At 41.2% G+C, this 27,279-nt stretch overlaps 1 protein-coding gene across 4 annotated transcripts in view; it reads right to left on the bottom strand.

The window, feature by feature from the left end:
- TBXAS1 (thromboxane A synthase 1) overlaps window positions 1–25,998 on the bottom strand; it is a 235,717-nt gene extending 209,719 nt beyond the window's left edge. For 3 of the 4 annotated variants that reach the window (XM_038153018.1, XM_038153019.1, XM_038153017.1), the window contains exon 1: window positions 22,837–23,090. In XM_038153018.1, the coding sequence (XP_038008946.1) occupies window positions 22,837–22,934 (98 nt within the window). In that variant the 5' untranslated portion in view covers window positions 22,935–23,090. Of the gene's footprint in view, window positions 1–22,836; window positions 23,091–25,653 lie in introns of those variants that run through there. The other variant, XM_038153016.1, reaches the window with a different exon arrangement.
- Window positions 25,999–27,279: the final 1,281 nt, after the last annotated feature.

The following is a 27,279-nucleotide window of genomic DNA, read 5'->3' as shown; positions in this document are numbered from 1 at the left end:
GGAAAATAGAACAAACTGACTGCCTGTGACTAGGTCATTGCAAAGTGGTAACAAGGGGGTGAATGATCCCCTGTGAGCGGAGTCCAGTTGGGGTGTGGGAAGAGCACATTACAGAGCAGAATCTTGACGTGGGAGTGAAACAAACACAGCAGTTTAGCTAATTTTCTCCCCAAGGTAACATCAAGGTTTCCACTCCTTCACCTGAAGGTGAAAGCAAAAGGCGTTTGTAATAATGGTCTGGATCAGATTCCCATTTTAAATGGCCTCTAGAGAAGTGCAAGTGTTTCACGTCAATGACCAAAGCAGCTGTGGAACTAATTGCAACACTTTGCCGAAAAATTCATCAGCTACAGTAAAGACCCTGTATCCATATGCCATTAATAAAAGTCAAAAAGAGTGTACAATTAGTACTCAAGGGTGTTAATAACTGGAGTGGGGGAATTATCATTTTTGCTGGAGACAGGCTCCTGGTAAATTCAAGGGGTGGCTCGTAACTAGTTGAATTGTCTGGAGGAGAAGGATCCCTGCTTTGGCCAAAGACAGTGGCTAAATCAGTGGAAGGACTTCTAAGTGTGCTGGGTTTCATACTTGTACAGTAGCAGTTCCCTCTGCACACGAGCTGCTCAAAGCAGGGAGCACAAACTCTGCCAGATGTCCCATCCATCCCATGGCCTCACATGGACCAGCAATGGCATGTACTCACAACAGTTGTGCAACTCACACACAGTATCAGGGCTGGAATTATGCCCAGATTCAGCCCTGGTCATTCATAAATATAGACAGAGCACAAGTCCTTGATTATAAACACTCTTACATGCAGTTATGCAAGTGAGTGAATAATTGAGGCTTTCTTCACAGATACAGTATTATATAGAGCTATGTAAGAACACAGCTCTGTTCTGGCACAGTCTGACATCTCTGTACATCAGCCCTTTTCTCCAGCACAGCTTGTAAACTGGGGAGGAACAAAGTGTACAGAAAAGCCTACAGAAATGTGACCTCTCATGGCATCACCCTCTCCCTCCTGAGCATCCCTCTCTCTCCTGCCTGACTCCCACTGTGTGTTTACTTTTTGCCTAACACCAGGATCCCAAGAAAAGAGAGGTATACCAACAGCCTGCTGGGCTGACACATGCCCACAGCTGGCAGTGTTATGCCAGCAAGACTGTGGCATTTTGAACTCCAGGGAGGGTTTCAGCAGAAGCATGCCCATAGCCAAGTACAGCTGTACAGGCTGCAAAAATGCAGCCCAGAGAGAAAGGATCGTTGTGGGAAAGTGAACTCTAATCCCACAGACTCCATCACAACCCATCAAATCCATTTCAATATCACACATACACTTCACAGGGTTGCTATAAGAACCAGATAGCTGAAAGTTAGAGGAGTTTAAATTTAACAAAGTGTTTCCATCTTTAGTAGAGCAGAAAATACTACCAGCATTCCCCACAGTTACCCAACACCCTCTACCAAAACACCATTTTCTCATCTCAGTCAGGCACCTCAGTATTGACTGACTACACCATCCTTGAAATCCATTTCCTTGACTCATACTGTGCCATGATACCATACTTTACAGACAGAGAGCTCCATGAAAGCTCCGAGTCCAGTGAGAAGTCCCCTAGGCAGCCCAGCCTCACCTTGCACTGCTCCAGGACCCAGCTCCAATTTCCTGCCCTGCAGCCATTAAATGGTGCTGGATGATTTAACACCTCAAGAGTCACATGTGAAAATGCTCTGGCCATACCTTTCCTGTTGTATGTGTGCGCATTCAATTTGCATACAAACAATAAAGCCAGTAAACACAAAGTGCTCATTACTTTTCAAGGTGACTTTACAGTCCCCGTCAAATTCGGCCTTTTAAAAATTTCCTTGGAAAAGTACACTATTATCTACATGCATCCTACCAGAAAAACAGACAGCAGCTTTTTGCAGGTTTAGTTATTTGATCCCTGCAGCAACACACTCCTGACACAGTTTTATAGCACTCTGTGGAGTTTTCCAGCAATACTTCTTCCATCTCTCTAACAGACAGTGGAAGTGGAGCACGCCTCTCGTACGGGTGTAAGCATGTTTCCAGACTTTACAGCCAGCCCACAGCTGCATAATATTAAACACAAAAGTAAATTATCATTCCCTATTGCATTATATGAAAGGGCAGAACACAGCTAACAGCTTAAGCCTCCACATAATTCTTTTAACCTAGAAGAGAGAAAGTGCATACTTTGAAAGCTATTTTTCTTTGAAATGTTCAACTAGGTCTGCTGTTCTAGGTGAGTATTTCCTACAGATAGTGCTAAGCAGAAGAAATAATTCCTTCCACACTTCTTCATTATACAAATTCTGATATAAAACCACATTAGAAGTCAGCCTGATAAGAGCTCAGACAGGTACTTTACAAATGCTCAGCTGATTCCTCAGATATTCACAATAAAATAAAAAATTTTACTTGTTGTCTTGCTATGAATTTGGACTACGTTTGGCAGTTTTCCTTTGGTGTTGTACTATATTTAGCAAATATCTAGCAATTTGGTTTGGTGCTCGATAGGTAACCACAGCAAGAAACAAACAAACAGAAGGAAAAAACCCCAGAGCATTTAAATTACCTAATTTTACCATAAAATATCTATACACTCATGAAAAAAATAAAAAGCTCCCACCTTAAAATAATTTATTTTTCTGCAGCTAAGGACCATTTTGTGGCCAAGGAAAAGGTTCCCAAAAGTGCTTCTTCCAGAGCTTTGTGCACACTGTAAAAACCTGCCAGTGCCTGCAGAGACTGTTCTCCTGATCACTTTTTATGCCTGCACTGTGCAAACGCTACATACAAAGTGGATGAGAGTGTTTTTTTTAAAAAAAAAACATAAAAATCATAAAAAGGAGGTGCTTCAAATCTTTACTTAAATTTGGATGAAAGCTTGAGGTATTGTCTGTCTTCCTCAAAGAACAGAAAAATTTGTCTACTAAACACAAAACATACTTTAAGGACCTGTAACTTGTTGCTTACTGTACACGTGAAAGAGAGCATGAGCTAACCTTCACTTCAATGTATTCAAGATTATTGGGCCAGCAACCATCTTTTCATCTTTAGTTTAGCACTCAGTACTGTGGGGCCAGGTTTGCTTACCCCAAAGACAGTCTCCATGGAAGTGTTTGTTTATGGGGAGAGAAAGCATCATGGGATTATTTTTGCTTGACTTTATAGGGAGCTGTGATGCCTCTCTGGATGCACTTTATATTTCTAATGCCAGTTCACATGTCTAATCAGCTTTAAACCTCCCTAGAATATAGTCTCATATCATGTTCAGAGGGACACAACACTGGCACTCCACACTGTCTTCCTCTTTATTTTTAAATGCTTCTACTCTTATGCCTGTGGGGAAAGAAGACAAGCCAGCATGCCTGCAGAGACAGTGTTGTGGGCTCCCAGCTCCTGCCAAGCTCTGCAGCAGCCTGGATTTCTTGCCTGGCTCCAACTGAGCTCTCACTACTCACCCTCACTGAGCATTGCCTGCTACTGCTGAGTTCACAAAGATCCCCAAATGAAGAGTTAAAAGCTGCACAGGAAAGTTGGAGAAAGACTGCAAGAACATTTTGATAGGCTTGTGTGCAAGTAAAAAGGCAACAGTACACAATAGCCAGGAGCCCACGTGCTCTGCTCTGGGCTAGACATAAATTCTCCATCCCGCTCCTCTGCTCTAAGTGATTCCAGGTCACATCCATACATCATGGAGCTTTACTATTGAGCTCACGGTATTTAAACTTGGGGCAGGAAGCAGCTGGGCTCCAGTCTATGATCTCATATGGATCTGGGCACATATTTCCATTAAACCATGGTACAGCTTTAGCAGGCTTACTTTCTGCTCCATACCTATTTTTCTGCTGGGGAAGGAAATGCCATGTGGACTCTGGCACAGGCAGTGGAGAGCTGATGGCAGAGTATCTCCAGAGAGAACCACTGTGTTATAGAGATGTTGAAAACCAAACAGCTAGCCAAAATTGAGAGAAATATAAATTTTGACCAAAAAATAGCAAAGCACAGGTTCATCCCTGAACAGACCCAGACCACAGGCAGTTTTACACAGAAGTGGAAGCCAGGGCAGACCCGGGTCCCACATAGGAGGCTTTGCTCTGTTTGCTTGACACCAGTAACGTGGGCTGCATTGCAGAGAGAGGTGCAGAGGAAAGCAGGCATTGAGGAATTGGCATTGAGCATAGGAATGGGGCATCCCTCAGCCTCTGCATGCAGAGCCTGGGAGCCACAGGGTCCTCTGCCAGTGCACCCCACAAGTCACAGAACCTGAAGTCACCTGTCTATTAGAAAAGACTTTGATCCCCAGTTAGTCACAGAATATGCTGAGTTGGAAGTGACCTACAAGGATCATGGAATCCAGCTCCTGGCCCTGCACAGGACCATCCCCAAGAGTCATACCATGTGCCTGAGAGTATTGTCCAAATGCTTCTTGAATTCTGTCAGGCTCAGTGCTGTGGCCACTTCCCATTCCAGGGCCCAACCAAAGGGAAATACTCCTTTTTATACACTGACACCAGAATAATTAACAGAAGTGTCACGAGAAGTTCCCCTAATGCCTGCATGCACACTAACATGAAATACCCAGTAAAAGCAGCTGTGTTTTCACAGAGTTAGATCAAAGAGCCTGTGGATCAAGAAGGTCATGGTTTGGTTACAGTGTCTAAACAACTAAATCAGTGGGTACCATTGGGCCTGTCACCTGATCTCATTACCCTGATCTCACCAGCTCTGGAATTCAGTGACCTTCCCAGATCAATATTTCAGAAATGACTGAAGTTTTAGAATATGCAGAGATTCTCTCAGAGTTGGCTAAATAATTATATCAAAAGTCCAGGAAAGGGGAATACTTGTCCCCCCTTTCCTGTTAGCATACATTTTTCAATTGCTCTGGAATACAGCACACACACAGAGGGAGTAAGGATTTTCCTTTGCAATTTGAATCAGAGTATTTTTTTTCATTAGAACATTTTTGAGATTTTTTTCTTTAATCAGATTGGTATTACAGGCTCTCTTACATTTTTTTACTTCATGTTTTCCAGGACTGTGTAAAGACATATAGGAAACTTTACTCTCCATTTTTTTTTCTCATTTTCCCCTCTGAAAACAGAAAGTCAGGCTCCTTGGCTGTCAACATCTAATCACGTGCAATTGTATTTCCTTTTGCCAACTTTCATTGTAATATCATGCAAGCAAGGAGGAGGAAGCCAAGATCAGTTCATAGCCAACACACTGATACTACTTTGTTTTCTATGCACCTGACGCATGTTTGCCTGGTTCCAGCTCACTCAAAAGCCTATACTGGCCACACGAATTAAATTAACTTGAGTTTCAATCTCCAAGCTTTGGGTTTCTTTTTTTGTTTTTAATTTTGTTTTGCACGGTAAAAAATAACCTACTTTTAAAAACTTGGCTAAGGCTTCCTCCTTAAAGTTTTATTAGTTCTGCTCCACAAGAATAAACCTGGCAACAAAATCTCACAGCTTTATCATGAATCCCTCATTATTTGGATTTTTCTGAAAGCATCAATATTAAAATTGCATGATTGCATAAGGATTGAAGTTTGAGCACGGATAAAGAGCCCCAACCAGAGCTTATTTCTAGGCTTGTCATTGCTTGGTAGAACCAAAAGCAATCTCAAAGTCCTGAAACCTGTGAGCGAGTAAAGACATGCTTATGGCTTGAATAGCAAAAGTGGGAGTCACCAGGTTAGGGTTCCCCCCACTCCTTGCCAATAAAAAAAAAAAAAAAATCTGCAGAAAGATTGCACAATATTTTGGAGTTTGAATAATGAATCTAAGCATTCAAAACCTGCAGTTGTTCATTCTGCCAATGGCAATGGCGTGCAAGCATGAGAGGCTTTCCTTGCCACCTGGAAAGATAACACCCACCCCCAGCAGCACTGCGCCACAAACTGCCATCCCTCCGAGATGGCCAGATGGCTGTCTCAGCAAAGAGACAGGTCTTGAAAAGCAAGGACTTGCGCCAGTGGAAAGTCTCCTGTTCTCCAAGAGACACATTTCCTGCCAGAACTGAGAAAGATTCCCCCAACACTTCTGTTCCCAGCATTCACACACTGAACAGTAGGGATGATGATTATTTAGGAGGTTTGGCTGTTACCAGAGCATTCTGTGGAAGAGCATTTCTACTGCTAAGTAAGCTTCCCAAGGCTACCTACAATGCTGGGATATACAAGCCCTGAAACTGATTGAATGCAGTTAATCCTGCTGGGACTGCCACACTGACTTGTCTTCTCCAAGTTAAAGTGTATAAAGTGAATTTATTCTGCTTGATATTTCAGACTTCACACTTCAATTTAGAGCAACTCCATGGAGTTCAGTGGTGCTGCTCTTGCTTTACAGCAAGGTAATAAAGATCATAATCAAGCCTTCTATACTGCTAAGGTATTTCTTACTCAGTCATGTTGGGAAAGGTGTATTCCTCCCATCACAAAGGCATGCGTAGCTAGATACCACATTGTGTAAAGATTATTTCTCCTGATGTGGCTGGCTCTGACTTTACTGGGGCATTTGAGTACCCTTACAGACTAAGCATAAACAACAAAATCCTCTTCAGAGACAAAAACTAATTTAAAAGAATCCATTTAACTTGTATTTGACAGCTAGAAGAATGCTGGTTTCTTGCTTGCTTTAGATAGTGAGGTTAATGACCCTTCAAAACAACTCCAAAATATGCTGTGGTGACATTCCATGAATAGTGAGGGCTGGGAGCTCCCTTTTAATTTCTCTTTTGGTAGTCAACAGTAAGAGAAATGATGGTTTCAGTAATTTATCTCTCTCTTCTTGTACATGCATATCCAAGTGCCAAACTTCATATACCAAAGCAAAGCTAGAGCTGTACCCGTATTCATCTGTGCCAGTGCTGAACTCCCTGTTCTACCCAGGGATTCCTCACACACAAAAAAAACAAAAAACAAAAAACAAAAAACAAAAACAAAAACAAAAACAAAACCCAAAAAACAAAACAAAACAAAAAAAACCCAAACTTGCATATCCAAGTTTATGAACTCAGAATTAGTCTGTAAATAATGTGTAAAAGTTGGTGGTAAAGGAAATGAAGCTATAAATGAAGAGCACAACAAACAACTACTGCAAAGATACATTGTTCATGTCACTACTCCTTGTAATATTGAAAGAAAAAAAAAGAATGGATGCACACTTGTTAGAAACGTGTCATTTGCAAGAATCAGTGTTTTATACAACTTTCTTAGGCCAAATTTCAATTTCAGTTTATATGGTCCTTCACCAGGATAAGACTTTGACCAATCTTCTAAATCATAACTGAATTTTCACCTTATTACCAATCTTCTAAATCATAACTGAATTTTCACCTTATTCTGAAACACAGTCAAGATTAAACGTATAATAAATTCAGGAGCTGAAGAAACAATGAGACCAAAAAATGATGTATCATCTGGGACTTCAGCTGAGGACAATCCCAATTTGTTTTTTGCTTCTGCAAATAGATTAACTAAAGGAATGACCCTAATTACTGGGCCTCCACTTTGAATTTTCTTTTAGATACAGCATGCACAAAAATATTTTTAAGGGGGAGAGAGAGAGGGAGGGAGGGAGGGAATGGGGGAGGAGAGGGAGAAAGAGAGGGAAAGGGGAGGGGAAAAGAGAGAGAGAGAGAGAGAGAGAGAGAGAGAGAGAGAGAGAGAGAGAGAGAGATGCTCATAGGAGATGTAAACAACAGCCAGCTAGTAATTGAAAGAAATAATTGTTTCCCATTATCTCTGACAGGCAAAGTCTAGATTTAAAGTGAAATTGCAAAAACACAAATTATGCAAGACGTGGTTTCCATCTAAGCAAAAGAAGTCTGTTTCTCTGAATGCTGCAGCTTCAGAGTTGAGCGCACTCATCTTGGGACAAGCTGCTAGCCAAGTTGGACTGCATGTATTCCCAATAATTTTTTAACACTGCTAAAAAGGCATTTGATTTTCACACAGCTGGTAGCCAAAGCTTTGTCTGAATAGACATCGTCTGTGCAATGCACACATTGAATTTAAAGTATATTAGTCAATTTGAAAACTACACTACTCAGTGAGATAATACCCTGTAGTTTCAACAGAATAAGGTTTCATAAGCAGTTCAAGGAGAGGAAGGCTAGTGGGACACTAGTTTAAATGAAATAAAGCCTGTGAAAATAATTAATTATGCCATGTAGTACCAAAATCTCCTAATAAAAACAGAATAGTCTGAATATGTCTCAAGCAAAGTGGCCAGCAGATACTCCAGGGAAGGGGTCTGGCCCCAGGACTGTGGCCTAGCTGGCCAGTAGGAAAGTGCTCTGGGCATGCTGGGAGCTGTGCAAGAGAACAGGCAGGCATGATCAGGCTTGGCAAGATTAGGTCAAGTGAAACATTGCATAAACATGATTGCAGAATCCACCTCACTGACAATATCCATCAATGTATCAGCAGGCTGAGCATTCAGAGTTTTGCCATCCTTGTTCAGATCCTCAGCTGAATAAATAGGCATGACCTGCTGAGCTGTGGTCCTGTGCTCCAGCAGCGCCTGTGCTACCTGCAGCCACTCAAGTGAGATACTATTCTTACGTGAAGGGAATACAGCTGGCACCTACCCCAGAAGATCCTGACCAGATCAGCAATGCAAGAGGTGCCTCCACAAGGAAAAGAGCCATTTCCACCATCAGAGGCTTAACTTCGAAGGGTTGAAGCTATGGCCTTGTCTCTGCAGTGGGAAGCACTGAGCTCTACACTTGGGCTGTTTAAAAAAACTCCTGCTCAAGCAGAGACTGAAAGTTCTCCCAAACTAGTAGTGAACTGAGTTCTTCCTGTTCCATAGTTTTAAAATCTTGTACAAATAAAAATAGTAAAACAAGCAGTGGTCTTGGCCCGCCATTTAGCACCTGGTTGCACATCAGCTCAGTTCCAAGCAGAAACTGCTAGAGCCTAAGGATCAAGACAGAGCATGGAGGAAGCCATGAGTGATTGAATGTTTAATTGGGTTATCATAGATCTTTTGATATCCAGCCCCCTAAAATTCTGCAGTACTCCAGAGCTGCTCTCCAGATTCAGTGTGACAGGACTCAGTGGTGTGCTGCTGTCGATAAGTACATACACTTCATGCTTACTTGCTTTGCCTAAAGTACAAATCATAAATAGTTGTATGTGACAAATTCCCCAGTATTGAACCTTCACGGCTGCCAAGCAGCATGCTGCAGAACAGAACAAGGAGGGCTATAATTTTCTTTTCTTCGTTTTGTTATTTGACCTTCAATTTTTCAGTTGTCCTTGGATCGGTCTGGAACTAAATATAGTCTTTTCAACATTATTTATATGTTTAACCCAAAGCTCCCCACATGTGTCAAGGGACTATCACAACACTCTTCTAAATTGTTTTAACAGCTTATTTTAAATTGAAAAATGTCATTTTTGAAAAACAATTGTCAATTAATTATGATTCCACAAACTCCAACCAGCTCTCTTGTGTTTTGTAACAATTTGCTCACAGCCTACAAGACAAAGCCTCCAACTTGCTCAGAGAAAGCTCTTGAAACTGCCCAGCCCTTGAAAATGCTGACTGATCTTTAAATTAACACAATGATAATGATTTTGGCCACCAGCTATTTACAAATGCAATGCAATTTAAAATTAAAACCTCCATAGATGGATCAGCTGCCTCCTTGGGGATCAACAGTCACAGGGGTTGAAACATCCCTTAGTTTGTGGAGATATAATTCATTATTTAGAATTGGAACCAAAACCCACGCCATTCAAAGGAAGTCGTTAGTGTTTGGTTACATACAGTAATTCCTCCTGAACTGAACAATATATTTTTCAGTCAAAAGGTCTTTCCCAAGCAAGGAAAAGACAAAACAGTCACTGTAATGATCCTCTGTGAAACCTTGAGAAAGGACATTTTCCGCCTCGGGGGGCTGGTTCTCTGGTGTCTATATCAGCTACAGAGCTAACCAAAACAACAAAGAGCTGGGTGGGGGGACAGGTACAGGGGCACACATGGACACACACAATTTCTATCATGTAAGAGAAATTTCCCCTATATCATCACATTCTGCAAACAGCACCAATTTTCTTTTATTTACATAACCAGTGTGAGCAACTTCAGAGAAGGATTTATGGTGCAGCTTGGGTTTCTGTGTGGGTTGCTCTTTTACTGTATCAATATTATGTTTAACAACATTTTTCAGTTAGAAAAATGTCCATGTGACAGTTGAAAGGTGGGAGAATTATGTTTTCAGGTAAGAAGGAAAAAACCCCACAATACTGTTTTATCACTGGTCTAAGCAATGCAAGCCAAATTCAGCCTATGAATTTAAAGGGCTTGCACTAGTAAATGAGCTTAGAGCTGTTATTTAAGAGTTCAGAATTCCTTGGATAATTAATGAGACAGGCTGTCCATGTAAACTTTACTAAAATGGTTTTACATCTTACAGTCAGCTCTATAACTCGACCCTAAATAGTGTCACCCAGAAAAACAATCAGACACTGCTACCAAAAAATTGCGACAAGATTTCCCGTTGTTAACCACTTCCTTTAAATCCAGATTTTCAAAAGAACTAAGCACCCAAAATATTTCATTTCTGTGGGAAAAAAAAAAAAGTCAGCCATGTTACAAAACAGCTTTCATTTCCCTAAAGTTCTGAGTTCAAGCTCCGCAGATAATGCAAGCCTAAATGCTCAGACATAAGCAAATCACCTTGGGAAACACTTTCACAAATACAAGCTTTAAAAAAAAAAAAAAAAAAAAATTTCATGTGCACTTGTCAGTCAGGGAAATTTCTACTGAACTTTTTTTGCTGATCCCTAACTTTACCAGGGCAATTGCGCAAAGTAAACAGAACTCGGTTCTCACACAAGTTTGAGACCCTGTTTTAATGATTCAGCAAACTCAGGTTTAGGGCAAGAAGCCTCTGGTCAAAACCATGTCAGCCACACCACACAAAGAATTGATTTGGTAGAAAATGGTTCTTTTAACTGAAATTTGTTAACATGGAAAAGTGAACTTCAAACCAGGTACAGCCTTTGTTCTCCCAGTAGCATAGCAGAAATGGTATCAATTACTTTTCTTGCACCCCAGCTGAATGAATCACAATGGTCTCATGCGCCCAGCCCTGTCCTGATGAGCTCTGCCTCGGAGAATGATCTGGTGCTGATGAGTGTGAACCCACAGCCTGGTGCTGCAGTGACAGATCCTGGAGGGCTGGGGAGAGACTGCAGCTTTTCAAAAACACAGAACAACACATCAACACCAGAATGAAGATATACAAGGCAAAACCGAGGCAGTGTCATAAAATACACTCAGGGTCAATAGCTAACGTCTCTGTTATAAAAATTCTATTGGTTTCACCCAAGGTTATTTCCTTAGCTGCCAGGAGTCATTTGACTAGAGATGGGATAAGGGGGTTGCTTTGGGCACTGAACATGATCTCTCCAATGATCAGATCAGTTACGTTTGGCTGCTTATTTAGAAGCTGTTTGTTCTGAATCACTTTCTATGTATTTATATATAAGTGTAAATGTATACATACATTAATACTTGCAAGGTGTTTACACGAAAGCTCTCAGGAGCTTTTTGGATGTGAAACCACAATATTTTCCTTCAGTTCTAAACCATGTTTTATTAAGACAACCAAAAGTCATGTTGCCAAATTTTACTGCCCTCCTGTCCTCCAGCTAATTCCAAGTTCTTTCATATCTCAGAGGCTACTCTTTATGGCAAAAAGACAGCCCATTAACCTAGCAATGTTCAAACTTTTATCACCTTTCTCTGCCCCTGCAAGGACAGATACTACTCCCCCAGGCTCCAGCTTAGGAATGTCTGGCTTGGCCATCTTCCTCCTGTACAGAAGCATGTCTCAGGAGGGGGAGTTGAGCAGAAAAGTTCTTCTGAGATAAGATATACCTGCAGCTGCACCTCTGCCAAGGGCTGACCTGCAACAGTTCCCAAGCTTCTGGAGATCTTGCCATACACTTTACCTACCAGCTCTTCATCCAGACAACCCCCTCCTCTTTCCCCTGCATGATCTCTTTCCATGGCACTTCGGGGTCTCAACCCCACACCCCCTGCAACTTTTGGTCACCCACCTCAGCCTTTGAGGTGTTCACCATGGCCAAACTAAAGCAGGAAAGCAAGAGGTGTCATCAGCCAAGGGCTTACAATAGGCTGAAAGGGCCAATTCCTATGGTCTTCCAGCAATCTCATGCCTGCAACAAGCTTGTGTCCAGCCACAAAGCTGCTGTAGTGCTGGAGAGATCTCACTGACACAGGGACACGTGCAAGCACACACAGAACAGCAAACTCTGAATGAGATTTTTTTGTGTTGCATTCTCATCTCTGCCATGTTTATGAGGCACTCAGCCTCCCTCAGATTATTTCTGTCCCTCATCCTCCCACGGACAATAGTCCAAATCCATTCAGAGGGAAGATGCAATGGCTGTGACTGCAGAGTTCCTCCAGCATATCCTCTTGCATTGCTAAATTATACACTATTTAACAAGCAAGCATCTCAATTTTATTAGTAATCTTACCATTACAGCATTGTAAAAGAAAAAAAAAAGTGGGGGGGATTGGTTTTTGTTTATTTTTTTATGATGAAGCTGCCACTGTCTGGAGGAAACTTGTGCTTTGCACACACAGAAAGGCACACACGTATTTCATATGGTGCATTGCAAGCTGCATGGAATAGAAAGCAGCTGGAGGAAAATGGCTATAGAGAAATGGTTCTCCTGGGCATCATCTGTTGATTTGTTTTGTTTATAGAAGGAATGAGATTTTTATCTCTGCTCAAAATATAAAATGCTTCCATGGCACTGAGCTCACTGCTTGGCTATGCTCTCACTCAGGAACATAAATAAAAAGGGGGAGAAGGAGGGGAAAAAAAGGTTTTACTGCCCAGAATCCCTAGCAATGTCAAAAATCAAATAGAAAATGTCCACCAGTGACACAGTTAAAGCCTGAAAGAGGAACTAAGTCACCAAGCTACCATGGGATAAAGGCCTTCTTGCCGTGCTTGTTAACAGTAAGAGTCTCCTAAAGCTGGGGAGGCAGGTTAGGGATAAATTACCCAAATCCCAATTCTCAAATCCCAGACTGAGTCCTGGCAGGATGAACATACTTACATTGTAAATACACCTTACAGTCCTTATGAGATTCATGGCCTGAGAAAGCACAGGTTCCTACAGTCCTCCCACCATCTTGTGCCCACCATTAAAATTCCAAGCTCACTCTGCAGCCTTGCAAGGGGAGGTTCCTCACTCCTCTGAGCCTGACACCCAGGATCTGATGGTCTCTTTCAGTTAATACCAGACAACATCTCTGTGTCCTAGGAGAACACCAGATGGCTGCTTTTCCACTCAAATTGAGAGCACTTCCATTCATATTAAACAAAAGTTACCACTCAGGAAAGAAAATATATTGTGAAACCGCTGAATACTTAATTCCTGCTAAAAATTTAAACTTTTTAAAATTTTAAAACACAACTACCAAGAGACAAAACTACCAAGAGACACAACTACACAATCTGTAAGAAATTACCTGAGGTCTAAAACTGTCTAGTAGACAAACAAATTTTAAAATACTATTCTTCTGAAATAGGAAAGGCTCAAGGTTTGCTGTCATATCTAGGAATAGCTCTCATAAAACTGAGGATTCTTTATCTTTGTACCACCAGTTCCTGCCTCTGAAGAGGGGATGCGAGTGAGCAAGCCAGATACATAGAAGTGAAGGCTGCTGAAGGTTACTCCAGAACAACCCTGTTGCACGAGCTACAAGAGGGGATCCGAAGCCTTTCTGGAACCACCAAGAGGTGTTTGCTCTTCCTGAAGCTGTTGGCCAGAGCTCTGACCTGAATGGCTACTGAGCAGCTATTGGTCAACTCAGAGTCCCATACTGAGTACAGTTCATCATAGCATTCAGAGACATTAATCAGTCCAGTACAATAGTGTTACGCTCACTGAAATTATCCTAACATGATTATGCAGCTTCTCAGCTTTGCTACTATGAAACTTATACTGAGAACTCTGTTGGGAGAGATTGCTTCATCTCAAGCCATGATGAGTATTTCAGAAAATCTTAAAACAGAGATTTGTTGAAGTCTTTGGAGAACAAACAGATCATATCGATATTTTAAAGATGGAAGAGGTCCTTTGCAGTTTTTGACCACCATCACTCTCTGTCTGTCATGCTAGCATGCAACCCACTGAGGATCCTTTAGCTGCTCCTTCCTCTCCCAGGATGGCTTTATTTCATGTCTTTCCCACATTTCAAACCACATGCCTCGACGACCTCTTCAATTGTTATAGCTCTACTGAGAGGGTGTTTACATAAAAGCTCTTTGGAGCTTTTTGGATGAGAAACCACAAACATGCATGCACAGATTACATCAGATTTATTGCCACCGAGTAAACTAAAACAATACTGAGGGTTACAGGTTCAGATCTCTGCCAAGAGTTCTCATCCAAGAGCATTCATTCAGCAGGAGCTTGTGATCATACAATTACCAATTACTCATCTCCTCTAAAGTCTACTGCCTTTTCATCCTTCCCATGCCCCTCAACTCATAAAGAGCATCACAAGGGTTTTAGCAGCTGAAAAGAACTATTCTTTCCAAGGAAGTAGACTTTACTTTGTCCATATAAGCAAGCACACAGATACTGCCCCATTTCCTGCTCCCAACACACATCTCAGTTCAGCTCCTTTCTTCCAGCCTCAATTTGCCCAAACATACTTGACCTCAATCTGTAACAACCATCTGCAAATTAATTCGGAGTCATATCTTGCTGTTCCCAGTCATTCTTTCCAGTCTTTTCCCAGCCATTGCTGGGCATCCAGCTTCTTTTCCTACCTAAGTAAAAAAAAATATTACAAGTCTTGCCCTTTTCCTTGTTTGCTGCTTCCTTGCTCCCCCAACAACTACGCAGGTTCTGCAGAACCATGAAAGAGCACCTAGCCAGGAAAGAGACTACCAAAGGAATGGATATGAAGAATCTCCCTCATGCTAGATGATCCCTTCATTAAAATTCTCATATTCTTTTTGATCTGCACATCACTCCAATCATAGATAACACATGTCAAATAAACAAGTAAAGCTTAAAAGAAATTGTCACCAAGGTAAACAATGACATATAAAGCAAGGGAAGAAAGAGGCAGACATGGAACATCATTTTCTCAAGCTCCTCTGCTATTCCTGGGAAAGTGAAATAAATACATATCCAAAAAAGCAAACCAGAAAATTTTTTGAGTTCTTTCAGCTGCTTCACAGCAGTTAGCATACACTGAGCTTATGGAGCAGTAAACTTTGTTTACAATAGGGGAAAAAAAAACCAAAAAAAGAGAACTAGGGAGATAAGAGAGAAAAATCCATCTAAAGATTTTGGGTGTGTCAAGGGGAACTGATAGAAAACAATCTCTCAATAATATGTCAATATTATAAAGCATTTTTCAGACAGCTCCATTAAATACTATATAAAACTCCCCTACAGAAGAGCAAGGCATGGCAATCAAAGGCATAAATTACCTGTGAGCCAGCAGTGAGGACAAAACAAACATTGGTAGGGATGAAATCTAATGCAAAGACAGAAAGGAGTGAAGAAGAATATGGGCAATTTTTTTAAATGATGGGAGCAATGTTAAAGGAGACACAAAAAAAAAGAGAACATAGATCTATATTTCAGCACTCTGAGGAGTTCTAACCTGTCAAAACTACAAACTGTTTTAACTTTTTATTTAAGAAGGAGCACAGGCAGGCTGGCAGGACACTCTGTGTGCTATCTGAAAATGGAGTGATAAAAATCCACACACCTTGGAGCACAGGAGGAACAGCAAGTCCCCCCAGTGCAGGGCAGTCACAAGCACTGCAGTATGCACCCCTGGGGTTCAGGGAAGAGCAAAGCTCATGGCAGTGTTTGGAGACTGAAGCAGACCTGAGAGGCCCCTCTGAGCCTGGCAATTAAATGCACAGACACAGCAAGAGACAGCCCCAGTGCAATGGATGGAGTGCTGCACTGCTTGCAGAGCCTTCTCTCTGAGGAAGTTTACATTGCCTTCTCTCATCATCTAATTTCAATTCCATTTAAAGCACCACCAGCAGGGTATTAAGTTTCTTGTGTTCCTAATACTGTCAGTAGATGGAGGCAGGAGCTCCTAGAAGATAATTTGGAGTACCCAAAATCAGTTTGAGAGGGGCCCGAATATCCCCAAGTTAAACAAAGCTACCTACCCAAAGGCAAAAACCAGATCAAGAGTTAAAACCAAACTGCAGGTCCAGAAGAGCTGAGTGAAGCTCCAGAGCAGGCTCCCAGGCAGAAGCTGCCTGATGGAGAAGTCAGAGTACTTCCCTCCCTTGCTGGTCTCTCCTGCTTGTGCAGCCCAGTTGAGACCATACCCAGGCCATTCCAAGCCCTGCAGGAGGTGGAAGCAGAAATTGGATTGCTCAGGGGCTGAGTCCAGCTCCTGTTTGCTCTTGAGCTATTTGTGTGCATTATCCAGCTTTGCAGCTCACTCCATTGGACATGGACCTGGAGACCAGAGCAGAACACAGATATATATACAAGTTTTGTGAAAGGAAGACATCCTATCCCTCTAGGTCTGCCTTCACATACTATTAAGGCTCCAATCTCCACTCACTAAAATCAAACTATGCTTTAATTTGGGATTTAATGGGGAAAGGCATGAAAAAGTTCAGGGAAAAACAAAAACAACAAGGAATTAATAGGCTGGAGATTGAGTTTCTTTACACAGAGCTTTTAGGATAAAGTGCACCTTCAGAAAAGCAAAAAACTCAACAACCACTTGAGGGCCTTCAAATAAACACTGCTGGACATGTAATCTCTAAACTGAAAACAAAACAAAACGAGCAGAGACAGTTTCTGAGTTTTGCAGTGCAAAACCAAACCAAACCAAAGCTGCACAGCATGAAAGGCCCAACACTTGTCTGGATAACCAAGGGGTTATAACAGCCCCTGAGGATACCCCAGAGAACCTAGGGATCTGAAGCTGCAATAGCAACAAGAGAAAACTGCTCTGCTTCTTCCCCCAAAAGTAAGATAACTTTGTTCACCTAAAAGCAGCATAATCAGGGCACAACTTCATTCTGGATGATCAAATCTACACAAATCTACACAAATCTGCTTTGTTTTCAGAGAAATAAAGTATTTAGTCATATGTGGTATGGCACTTTTCCAAATTATAATTCAGTAATTTTTTCTGCTCCTTCTCAAGCTTACCTAGAGATGCTTGATTTAGCTCAAAGACAAGGCCATATATTGCACAGCTGTGGGATCAAAATATGTTTGACACATTAGTGGGATTTACAGATTTTCTTGATGTGAAACTGCATGACAAAGACAATTCAGAATCTTTTAGGTGTTCTTCTGTCATCAACAGCAGTTTGCTGATGTTTCCTTTTGAGTCAGATCCTTCTAGCTTTTCTGATGGGACATTCAAATGAAGGGGAGGGAAGCAGAATGATTTTCACTGATAATGGCAATTTTACAGAAAAAATAATTTAAAAAAAATTAAAAAAACACCATCTGGGGTTAACAGGATATTAAAAACCCCAAAACTTCCAAGCCTTCTGACCTTGCAAACCTGATGCTGGGCTCACTGCAAACTGAGAAGCTACAAGGTTGTAATAGGGGAAGCCTCATTAGGGACTATAACCTGAGATCCCAGCTCAGAGGTCAGCCTTTGCTGATCAGAAGGATGTGGGAGACAGAGACCAGTGCTGCAGCCAGAGTCCAGCAGCACAACAGGAGCACCAGCCCCTGAGCACTCTGTGTCTACAGAGCTGTGCCTTCTGCCAGAAAGGGAAATGAGAGGCTTTGACACCTGAGCATAAGAATGCCTCCCTGAACCTCTCACCTCGCCTGATACAAGAGAGAGCTGTACGTCCTTCTGAGTGTTTGTTGATGCTCCACACCCAGGCCTATTTCCAGCCATAGTGGTCCTAGCAGCCCTGTGCCTTTGATAGCAGCAGTGGCAGATGGAAAATTTAGGGCCTACCTACCCAGAAAGGATGCAAGTTTTGGGGTGCCTGTCCCTGAATCTGTCCAGAAGTATTATCTGGATGTGTTAGGGAAAATAATCTACTTCCCTTATGCCTGCACTCAGACCATAAACGTAGAGCTCTAGCTGTCAAATATCGTTTGTAAATAGTGATCTTTTGAGGGGCAAAAGTTGGTCCAAAATCTAGTATTAGGTGCCTTATACTTTAGAAAAAAAAAAAAGAAGTTTTAGCTAACTCAACCCCGAACAGTAAGGTTCTCCAAAACCAGAATGAAGTTTTTGCTGGAGAAAGATTTCCCTTTAGCTTTCCCTTAAGAACCTTTTTTTCCTTTTTTAGCTCCCCCTCTAAGCTCTAAGCTTTCCCTTTAGAGCCCTTTCCAAAACCACAGATGCAAAGTAATGCCAGACAAGCATTGGTATTGAAGTCACCTGTATGGAAATACTACCTTCTCCTGAGATCAACTTCTGGTGTGGTTTAGTGCAGGCATGGCACCAGCTGAAGAACTCTAACGCGTGTGCCCCATTGCCCAAGTATGTCCCCATCAAACTGTATGCAAATAACTTAAGGTCAGAGGAGGAAAAATATTAAGTTTAGTTTTCATTCTTTTTTATCAGACTGCAAATTCTTTGGGCGAGGATTGACTTCTTCTGCACCGGGTGGGTAGTACCTTGACCTAGGGAGACGCCAATCTCTTAGTCTCTATACTTGTCTCTAGCAGAAGTAATCATTAATACTACTTCAATGTAAAAATGACATCTTTCTGGATTACTTAGCTTTTCAGAAACAGACAGAAACACCACTAGTTTATGTTTTGCTATGTTTGAAAGCATGCAATTAGACACGGATCTTACAAACATAAACAAACACTCCCATCCAACCTCCATGTTTCTAAAAACCCCAGGTTTGTTTAGACAAGGGGTTGATAATCCAGTTTGAACACAGGTATCTGAATGCTGTGACAGCTTCTTCATAATGCTCAGCTTATGGTACATTAAACTTTAAAGCAAGATAAACTCCTGCTTTCATTTTATCAAACATCTACCCAGACAGCAAAAAGAAAGACACAAAGCAATGTTTGCAGCTACAGCCAAGCATGGGATATCCAACTCAGCATATGTTTGAAATGAAAATGAACAATATGTTGCATAGATATACTACTGTATTTTTCAATAGAGAATATCACTGGGATTTGTAAATGTTAAACTCATTCTTCCCTTAAGAGTTTGGTTTTATTTCATGCCTAAAAAAAACCCCCTGAGATTCACAGAGATTAGGCAAATAGAGACAGCAGTGCTTGCAATTGAGAAAGAAAGTGCTCTTAAAAGAAACTGCTCTGATAATCAGTTTGGGTGGAAGAAATCACAGGGGAGGACACAGACAAGACATTTTTTAAGAGCACTAAGTGTTGTGCCACTGGTATTACTGAACTTTGGTAGTTGGCCATATTATGCCTTTTTGTGGTCAATAAAGCAGCAACTTGTCTATCACAATAATAATGATGTAGCAACAGACATCCAAGAATCCATGACAAGAAATCTGTGAGACTTTTACCTACACAAGTAGCAAGAATGGGGAGGGTAGCAGATGACTAAATTCTTCAGGAATGGGGGATTAAGAGGCTTGAGCCGCCTCTTAATTTAAGAGATTACCAAAAAATCAACTTCCCATTCAAATCCAAATAGACTATGTACCCAAAAAGCTTCATAGGTCTTTCTACTCCTAACATTTAATCAACTACCTAACAAAGCCTTTCCTTAGAGCTGACTTAAGGTCATGTAGAAGACAAACACTGAGAGGTTATAGTTGCTTCCACTGATTTAAAATTGACACATTACACTACAAGCACCACCCTCATGTTACACTGAGGACAACGCATGAGAAATCAGAGATGTGCTATTACATGATTTGTTATAAAGAGTTATTATTTTCATTATACCATAAACAGTCTAAAAATTATCAAATCATCCAAGTTTCTTCCTAAGACTTACATCTTCCTTATAAGTTAATTTTTATGCAGCTACAGCTTCTGCTCCCCTTCCCAATCAACCCTTTCTTCTCTCCCTCTTTCATATGACCTCACCATACCCAAAAATGTGAAGAGATTGGTCTTATCACAGTTCAGCAAGATACCACCTGCCAGCTGAACTGTGACAAATCCCAGCTGGCCTTACAATACACACGCTCACAGGGACTGAGGCTGAGCTGATGGACAGCAGCGCAAGGCTGTAGTTTAAACCACTGAGTACCCCCATCCACAAAAACGGTGCTAAGGAAAGAGCTCAATAAGATGAATGTTGCCATGACCACATTCCTATTTTGGTGTGCATTAGATCTTTTTACTCTCTCCTCTACCTGCAACTGCCTTCTGTTGAGCCTTGCTAAGTCTTTTACAGCCAACAAGGTGGACAAACTGCCTGTTCTTTGTACTCACACAACAGTTGACACAACATGACCCCAATCAATCATACGCTACTACCATAACAAAATTTACAACAGCAAATATTCATTCCTCCCTTTCCCCAGTACTGCCCTTCTGAAAAGACACAATCCTGGAAGAAAGAGCTAAAAAAAGAATAATTCTGTAGTTATTAAAAAATTAGGATAAGGCTTATAAAGAAAACCTCAAAGGAACCTTAAGAGCTATTACTTTATTATTATTCCTGCCATACACAACACTCATGTTTTCTAACTCCTAGAAGAGCCAGATAATCAGGTATGTACCATGATTGTAATAAAAACATTTTCTAGAATTAGAGACCTGCATTTCTATTAGCAAACATTTTACACACTGTTTAAATAATTCCTTGAAGCCAAGGTTTCAGTCATGAATAAAGGAAGATGTGAGCATGCATTGAGTTTAGTGATTTGTTTAAACACGCAGGTAGTATAAAAAATTTCAACAAAATAGACTCAAATTAGAAAGCTGACAAGTTTGAACAACTACCACACTTGCAGATGTGCTTCAAGACTTTAACCTTACAGGCTCAGGCACTGCACTTTACTGAGATAAATAGATGTGAACAGCTCAACCACCAAGCAAACCTACCAACAGCCCATAGCTTATTCCATTGCAAGCTTAGTAATCGCCAGCTTCCCATTGGAAGAGTGATCTGTAGGCACCTGTATTTAATAAGCTACTAAAAAATAAACTTGAATCTGTGGATGAACAAGATTGGTTAGTAGTAACCATTGGCAGTTACAAGTATAAAACACTTTCCCATATAAAACTTCTGCTGCCTTTTCTTGATGCTTTCACAGAACTCACCTTCAGCCAGGAAAGCAGACACACTGAATGGGGTGTCTCTACTGTTAGACAATTTCCCACCTCACTGCTAAGTTGAACTTTTTGAAACTTTTATGGTAGGCCCTCAATTCATCAGTAACTGACCACAGCCATGAGTCTGGTTTAACTCTGCAATTAGAGTTGGCTTTGTTAATGGCAAGACCAAATGTGCACTAAACCACCACGTCTTAACTTCAAGGGGAGGAACAGCCTTTCCTAAACTGAACCAGAAAAGGGGGCCCTGGGCAAACACACACCAGACAGTACCTAAGATTTACAAGGAGCAGTTCTGGGTCTTTGGAGATCTCGGCACATCCGGACATGAGCTCTGTGGAAGTATCAGGCTATTTCAAATGATTCACAGGTGGCCAGACCTCACAGCTGATCTGCTGCTTTGCTGAACTGTGGATGTGCCTCTGTCCTCCCTCTCCCCCCGCTAAGCTCCCAGAGATGCACAGGTCTACAGCTAAACAGCACGGTCTTAATGATCTAGAGCTACTGTTCTTTTTCCTAATAAAATTCAGAGGAGGTAGGACTTGGATGTTTGCAATTATTTGGGCAGATCTTGTTAATAAAGCAGGCTCACCTACCTATTTGATACAGCGACACATGTCAGATATAGGTTTGACTCTTTTTAGTCTCTCTAGACCCTCCCTGAGCACAGAAGGAAGTCGAACAAAGCTCAACAGGGTGAAAGAATGACAAAATATATGCAAAGTGATCTGTCATCTACATTGCTACAACAATTGTGCTAAACTCATGGTGCCATTACTATTCTCTTCCTGATTAGCCTTGGATTTTTGGTGGAATTTTTTTTCTGCAACAGTCCCTGAAACCTTTTATTGAACACTCATACAATAGAGGAAAACCCCATTATTTTACTGGAAGGCAGGATTTGAAGATAAATGCAAGTGAAAACTCAGAAAAACACTCCCAGTTCAGGTAATATAAGTTCTGAAAGAAATTGTCAGGACAGGGGGGAGGATTTTTTTTTTTATTTCATTTCAGCACAGCTCACTGCATTGCCTACTGTGCTAACCATTACAGCTGCTGTTTTTCTGATTTGTGTCTACTAGTCAGTGTGGAAAGAACAAGAGAGGAAATTCAAGCAGCAGTTTAAGTGTCTGAACACTTAAGCCAAAGAACAAGTGTGCAGCACAGTAGAGAGAAGAGGTCCAACAAGTATTTGGTTTCTTTTTGACCTGGACCAATGTTCCTGCTGCCCAAACAAATTAATAAGAAACCAACAAATAAGTTCTTAACTTAGAAGACAATTTTTGTTAGCAGACGGTAAAGCACTTACAAGACAATATTGCAAGGAGAGAATTCTCTAAAAGCATAGTGAGTTTTGGGAGTATTTATTGCACTCTCTGCTTCCAAACCAACTCCCCCTCCATTTCCCTCCTAGGAAATTACCTTCCAGTTTCCCCTCATGGATAAGACTCTACAGATGCTGGGTTTCAGCAGGGTTTGTGTCTGATGTGCAACCCATCTCACCGCTTTCACTTACCAATACAGCAGGACCAGGAACACTGCCAGCAAAGCCAGGGTGGCTGAGGTACTGTTCATTTCTAGGGAGGCAAGTGCCAGAAGATCTACAGGCTCCATTTTCCTCCACTACAGCTGCAGCCTTGAGTGCTGTGTGCAGGGGAAAGCCTCCTCAAGGGCTGATAAAGCCTTCCACAGCTAAATGAATGACATCTGCAACGAAACAGGAACTGAGAGAGCAAAAACATGTCAAGCACAAACTGCAAACTTTTCCTCTTCTCATCGACTGCACACTCTGAGACAGAACTCGAAGGTTCCCTGAATGGCAGAATGTAGCAATTTCCCCCCTCCCACTGTTGTTGACTGTCATGCCAGTAAATATTTACATACCCACCGCTTGAGACATCAGCGTTGCTGAATGGGTTTTCAGACCTCAAGCATGGGAATCTGGGAAATGTGTGGGGAAAATAAATGGGGAAGACAGCCTGACCATGTTACAGATCATGGAAGAAAAATATAAAGGCACTTCAGGGGTGTCCTGACATACAAACAGTGGACTTCTCTATAGTAACTAAAATAGAGTTTTTGCAATATGAAACTTCATTAGCACTTAATTTCCAAGCTGGTTATACCTCATAAGAATGGAACACAGTAAACTTTAAACTACCACAACTAAAAGGAGGAATTAGAGGAAAGCTGGTCTAATGTGACTTCTAGAAAGCATATAAAGAAAGACCAAATGAGCAGAAACCCCCAATTTTTTGGGGTAGTACCAGATCCATAAGTCAGCATCTGCCATGCTGGTGAGTCCACACAAACAACACTGTTTGGCTGTATCATCTCAGTTTCATGAGGGCTACAGCAAATTTTCCTGGCTCAGGGCACTGTCCCCCTTGGAAGTATCACTAATCAGTCTCTCCAGAATTACTCTGCCTACCCCTATGTTGTATTTCTAGCATCAGGTTTAACACCAATATGGTCAAATCTACTATCTCTGCACTGTGGTGCAGTCAGGCTGCCACAGCCCCATGAACAACCTGCACACAACAATCAAGTTTTGACTGCAGTTCTGGAAATGGTTTGTTCACTGTATATGAATTCATCAGCTTTCTTCCATATTTTCCTGCCTGCAAACCTCAAGCCTGTTTTAAGCATCTGATCCAGTCCAATTGGAAAGGTAAACCAAAGAAGACACCTTGAAGCACTTCCACAGGAGAAGTCCACCAACCTGTTATACACTAAAGTAACCAAGTTCCATGAGCAAAAAAAACCTCAGGACAAAAACATCAGAAGCAGCAGCTTGCACATAAACACCTCTGCCCATGACAAAATTCCCTGAACTGTCCAGTATTGTTTGTTACTTAAGAAACTATAAATTCTCATATATGTGCTTTGGAGTCTCCACCCATCCTAAAAAACCTATTTGAAAGATAAGGAAATCAATAATATACAAAAATTTGCTTTGTGAATTATATAGCAACCTTGAGAAACAGAAATTCTGTAAAATCTGATTCTCCTAACACACCTGATGAAGAGTGGTTTCTTCTCTGACTATCCCAAGACAATAGCTTAGATTTAATGTGCAAGGCTTCTCCAATATCACTGTATTACACTTCCTGCTTTTATCAGAGAAGTTAATAATATAGGTATCAAAAAACTAAAGTCTTTAACACAATGGAGTTTAATTTTAAGAAGATTTGGCTCTACTCTAAGTGAATCACTGCTATTTTGGTTCTTCGTGCTTCACAACTGCATTAATTCCTTTCCAGCCTCAGATCCTTACAGAATAAGTAGAAGGTGTTAACCAGCTCATCAGCTCCGCAGAATAGCAACAGGGCTCACAGAAAACCTTGCTTCAGGTATTAACAATTACACTGCTATTCTAGGTCAATAACAGCTCTGCTGGTTCGCTGCTGCTGGAAAGTTCTGCAAGAACAACTCCAGCAAGATTCAACACCAGTGACACATAGGAATTAATCAGTGGGCAGAAGCTAATCCCAATAACAACCAATCCTGCGGGACTTTCAGAAAAAGAAAGAAAAATCAAACATTGATATGCATCAAAGTCTTTTCTAAAAGACTTTTCTTCTTTTCTTTTCTTCTTTTCTTTTCTTCTTTCTTTTCCAAAAGATTTGTCTTTTCTTCTTTTACCATAAGGGTAGAAGACAAGAAATAATATTCTAATTTCACTTTATTTATTTGGCTTTTTAATAAAAGACATTTTTCTGCACATAGAGGACAGATGTTCTCTTATTAAGATCAACTGCATGGCTCCTATCAGCACACACAGATCAAGTAGAGACCTCACTTGTTTTTTAAGAAGCACTGGAGTCTTTTCCCAGTCACACTGAGAGACAGGAGGTATGAATAGTTCTTAAACATATTCTTAAGAAAGAAAATAGGGTCTCACATCAGAATTCAATTTGGAAAAGAACACATAATTAAGCTTTTTTTGTTGTTGTTTTTCTTTTCATCCTTTTCTGCTGTTGATGGTGGGGTTTTGTTTTGTTTTACTTTTTAACCAGTTTCTTGCTGAAGGATTTTAACTTGGCACCTCAAACCATTGAGAAGGATGGCAAGCATTGACTCTAAAACCTACCTGGAGCCCTTCTCATCACAGACAGAGGCACTTACAGTCATCATCTTGGAGTTAGGGACCTCAGCTCTGTGAAGAGTCACATAAATCCACATGATACTTGTTGGGGGGGAAAGGAATCAGGAATGTAGAGAGCAATGAAAACAAGCTATTCATCAATCCTGACAATTCTCTTTACAAGTTTTTTTTACGTGAGAAATATCATCCTAATTAAGACTCAGTAGCACAGATATTTTCACCAACCTCCAAGTTCCTTTTGCGGAGTCACGCTGGTCCTTATGGTAACAGTAAAGAACTAAGGAGACAGATACAAAGTCCTCCCTAACCACAGGCTGGAGGAAGCCAGAGACGAGCAGAAGAGAGCCTTTTCCTGTCAGACTGCTGTGAGTCAGCAGCGGTGCCTGCATTTGCACCCAAAGGCTTCCCTCAAGATTGCATCTACCAAGGCTTGCAGCTCCTTGACACAGTGCCATCCATGCTCTCCTCTTCCTCGGCGATTAAAATCCACAGGTCACCACCTCGTTCATCACAAACAGACGTTGACTAAAACCTGCACTGAAGGGAATAATCTCACCCTCCATTCCCCACCACTGCCTGGGAGCTCCCCAGCAAATAACAGGAGGACTTCAGCGCTGAGCAACCCGGGCTGCAGCCTGCACACATGCCCGCAGCAGCAGCTATTAAACAGGGAAGTGCACAATAGCATTCAAAGCCTGAGAGGCTGAATTGTTCCTCAACTGAAAAAGAACAAAAACCTGGCACCCAGACAATCCAGGTTTTACAGGAAGCCTTCGTGCCTTACAGCCCTGTCTGAGTCCAGTAATATTTTCTGTAAATGCTCTTCCAAGACAACGCATTTCAGCTTCTAAAGGAATACAACTGTAGCCATGGCCTCAGCAATGCTCGACATAGATAAGTATTGTTCCAACGTGAAATACAGAGTTTATTAAAAAGCAGGATTATAGACCTTCCCAGTAAACCTAAATCATGTTAAGGATTTCGACCTGTCTTCAAAGCGTATCAAATGGAAAGTGTAGTCTCATCTTTTGGGAGCTACTGACTACACCAGCCTGACTAACCACATACTCCTGCTAATGACCAAATTCAATTCCTCTTCTGCTATTCTACCTCATATATTTTAGGTCTATAATAATCTAATTAAGGCTGAGCCACACCAGCTTTATGATAGATGAAGGAAGTCCAGGAAGATGTTACATTTTAATTTTATAGCAGTTTGTGTCTATAGAAATTTATAGCACAGCCTTCAGATCAACAAAATTCTGCTACAGACAGCTTAGCCACAAAATACTGCAGACAAAATACCACAGAACAGCTTAAAAAAGAGATTAATCAGGGACTAGTTTATGTATAAGCTTTAACAAAGCCCATGTAACAAAATGTGTAAGTATATATGATGATAATTTATCTTAAAGCAAAAACCTTTCCAGAGCCAAAATGAATTCTCAACATCTTGAAGGAAGACTGATCAAAAAAAAAAAAATTCCAGAGGCACATTCCACAGAGGTGGAGTTTTTTTTGGTTTTTATTCAAAACAACCTTAATATCCAAAGTACTGGGAATAACAATGTATTGGAATAGAGGGATTTACAATGGCCATCTGTGACTTAATTGTTGCTATCCCTGTTCAAGGATTGATTAAGCAGTTTAATCAGATGATTCTGTACTCCTGCATGATAAACTATGACAAACTACCCAGCAGACAGACCACCAAGGCATCAGAGCCTACTAATAAACATCCTGCTCTACATTCAGAACAGACGGGGCACCAAAAGGATACCATGAGCTCATGGGAGATTCTTGAGTCACCTTGAATAAAGTCACTCCAATAAAGTGGATCTCACAAGGCAA

This window comes from Motacilla alba, chromosome 1A (genome assembly GCF_015832195.1).
Source record: "Motacilla alba alba isolate MOTALB_02 chromosome 1A, Motacilla_alba_V1.0_pri, whole genome shotgun sequence".
Classification (NCBI taxonomy): Eukaryota; Metazoa; Chordata; class Aves; order Passeriformes; family Motacillidae; genus Motacilla; species Motacilla alba.
Note: the sequence above shows the minus strand (reverse complement) of the source record. Positions and strands in the feature narration are given on the sequence as shown.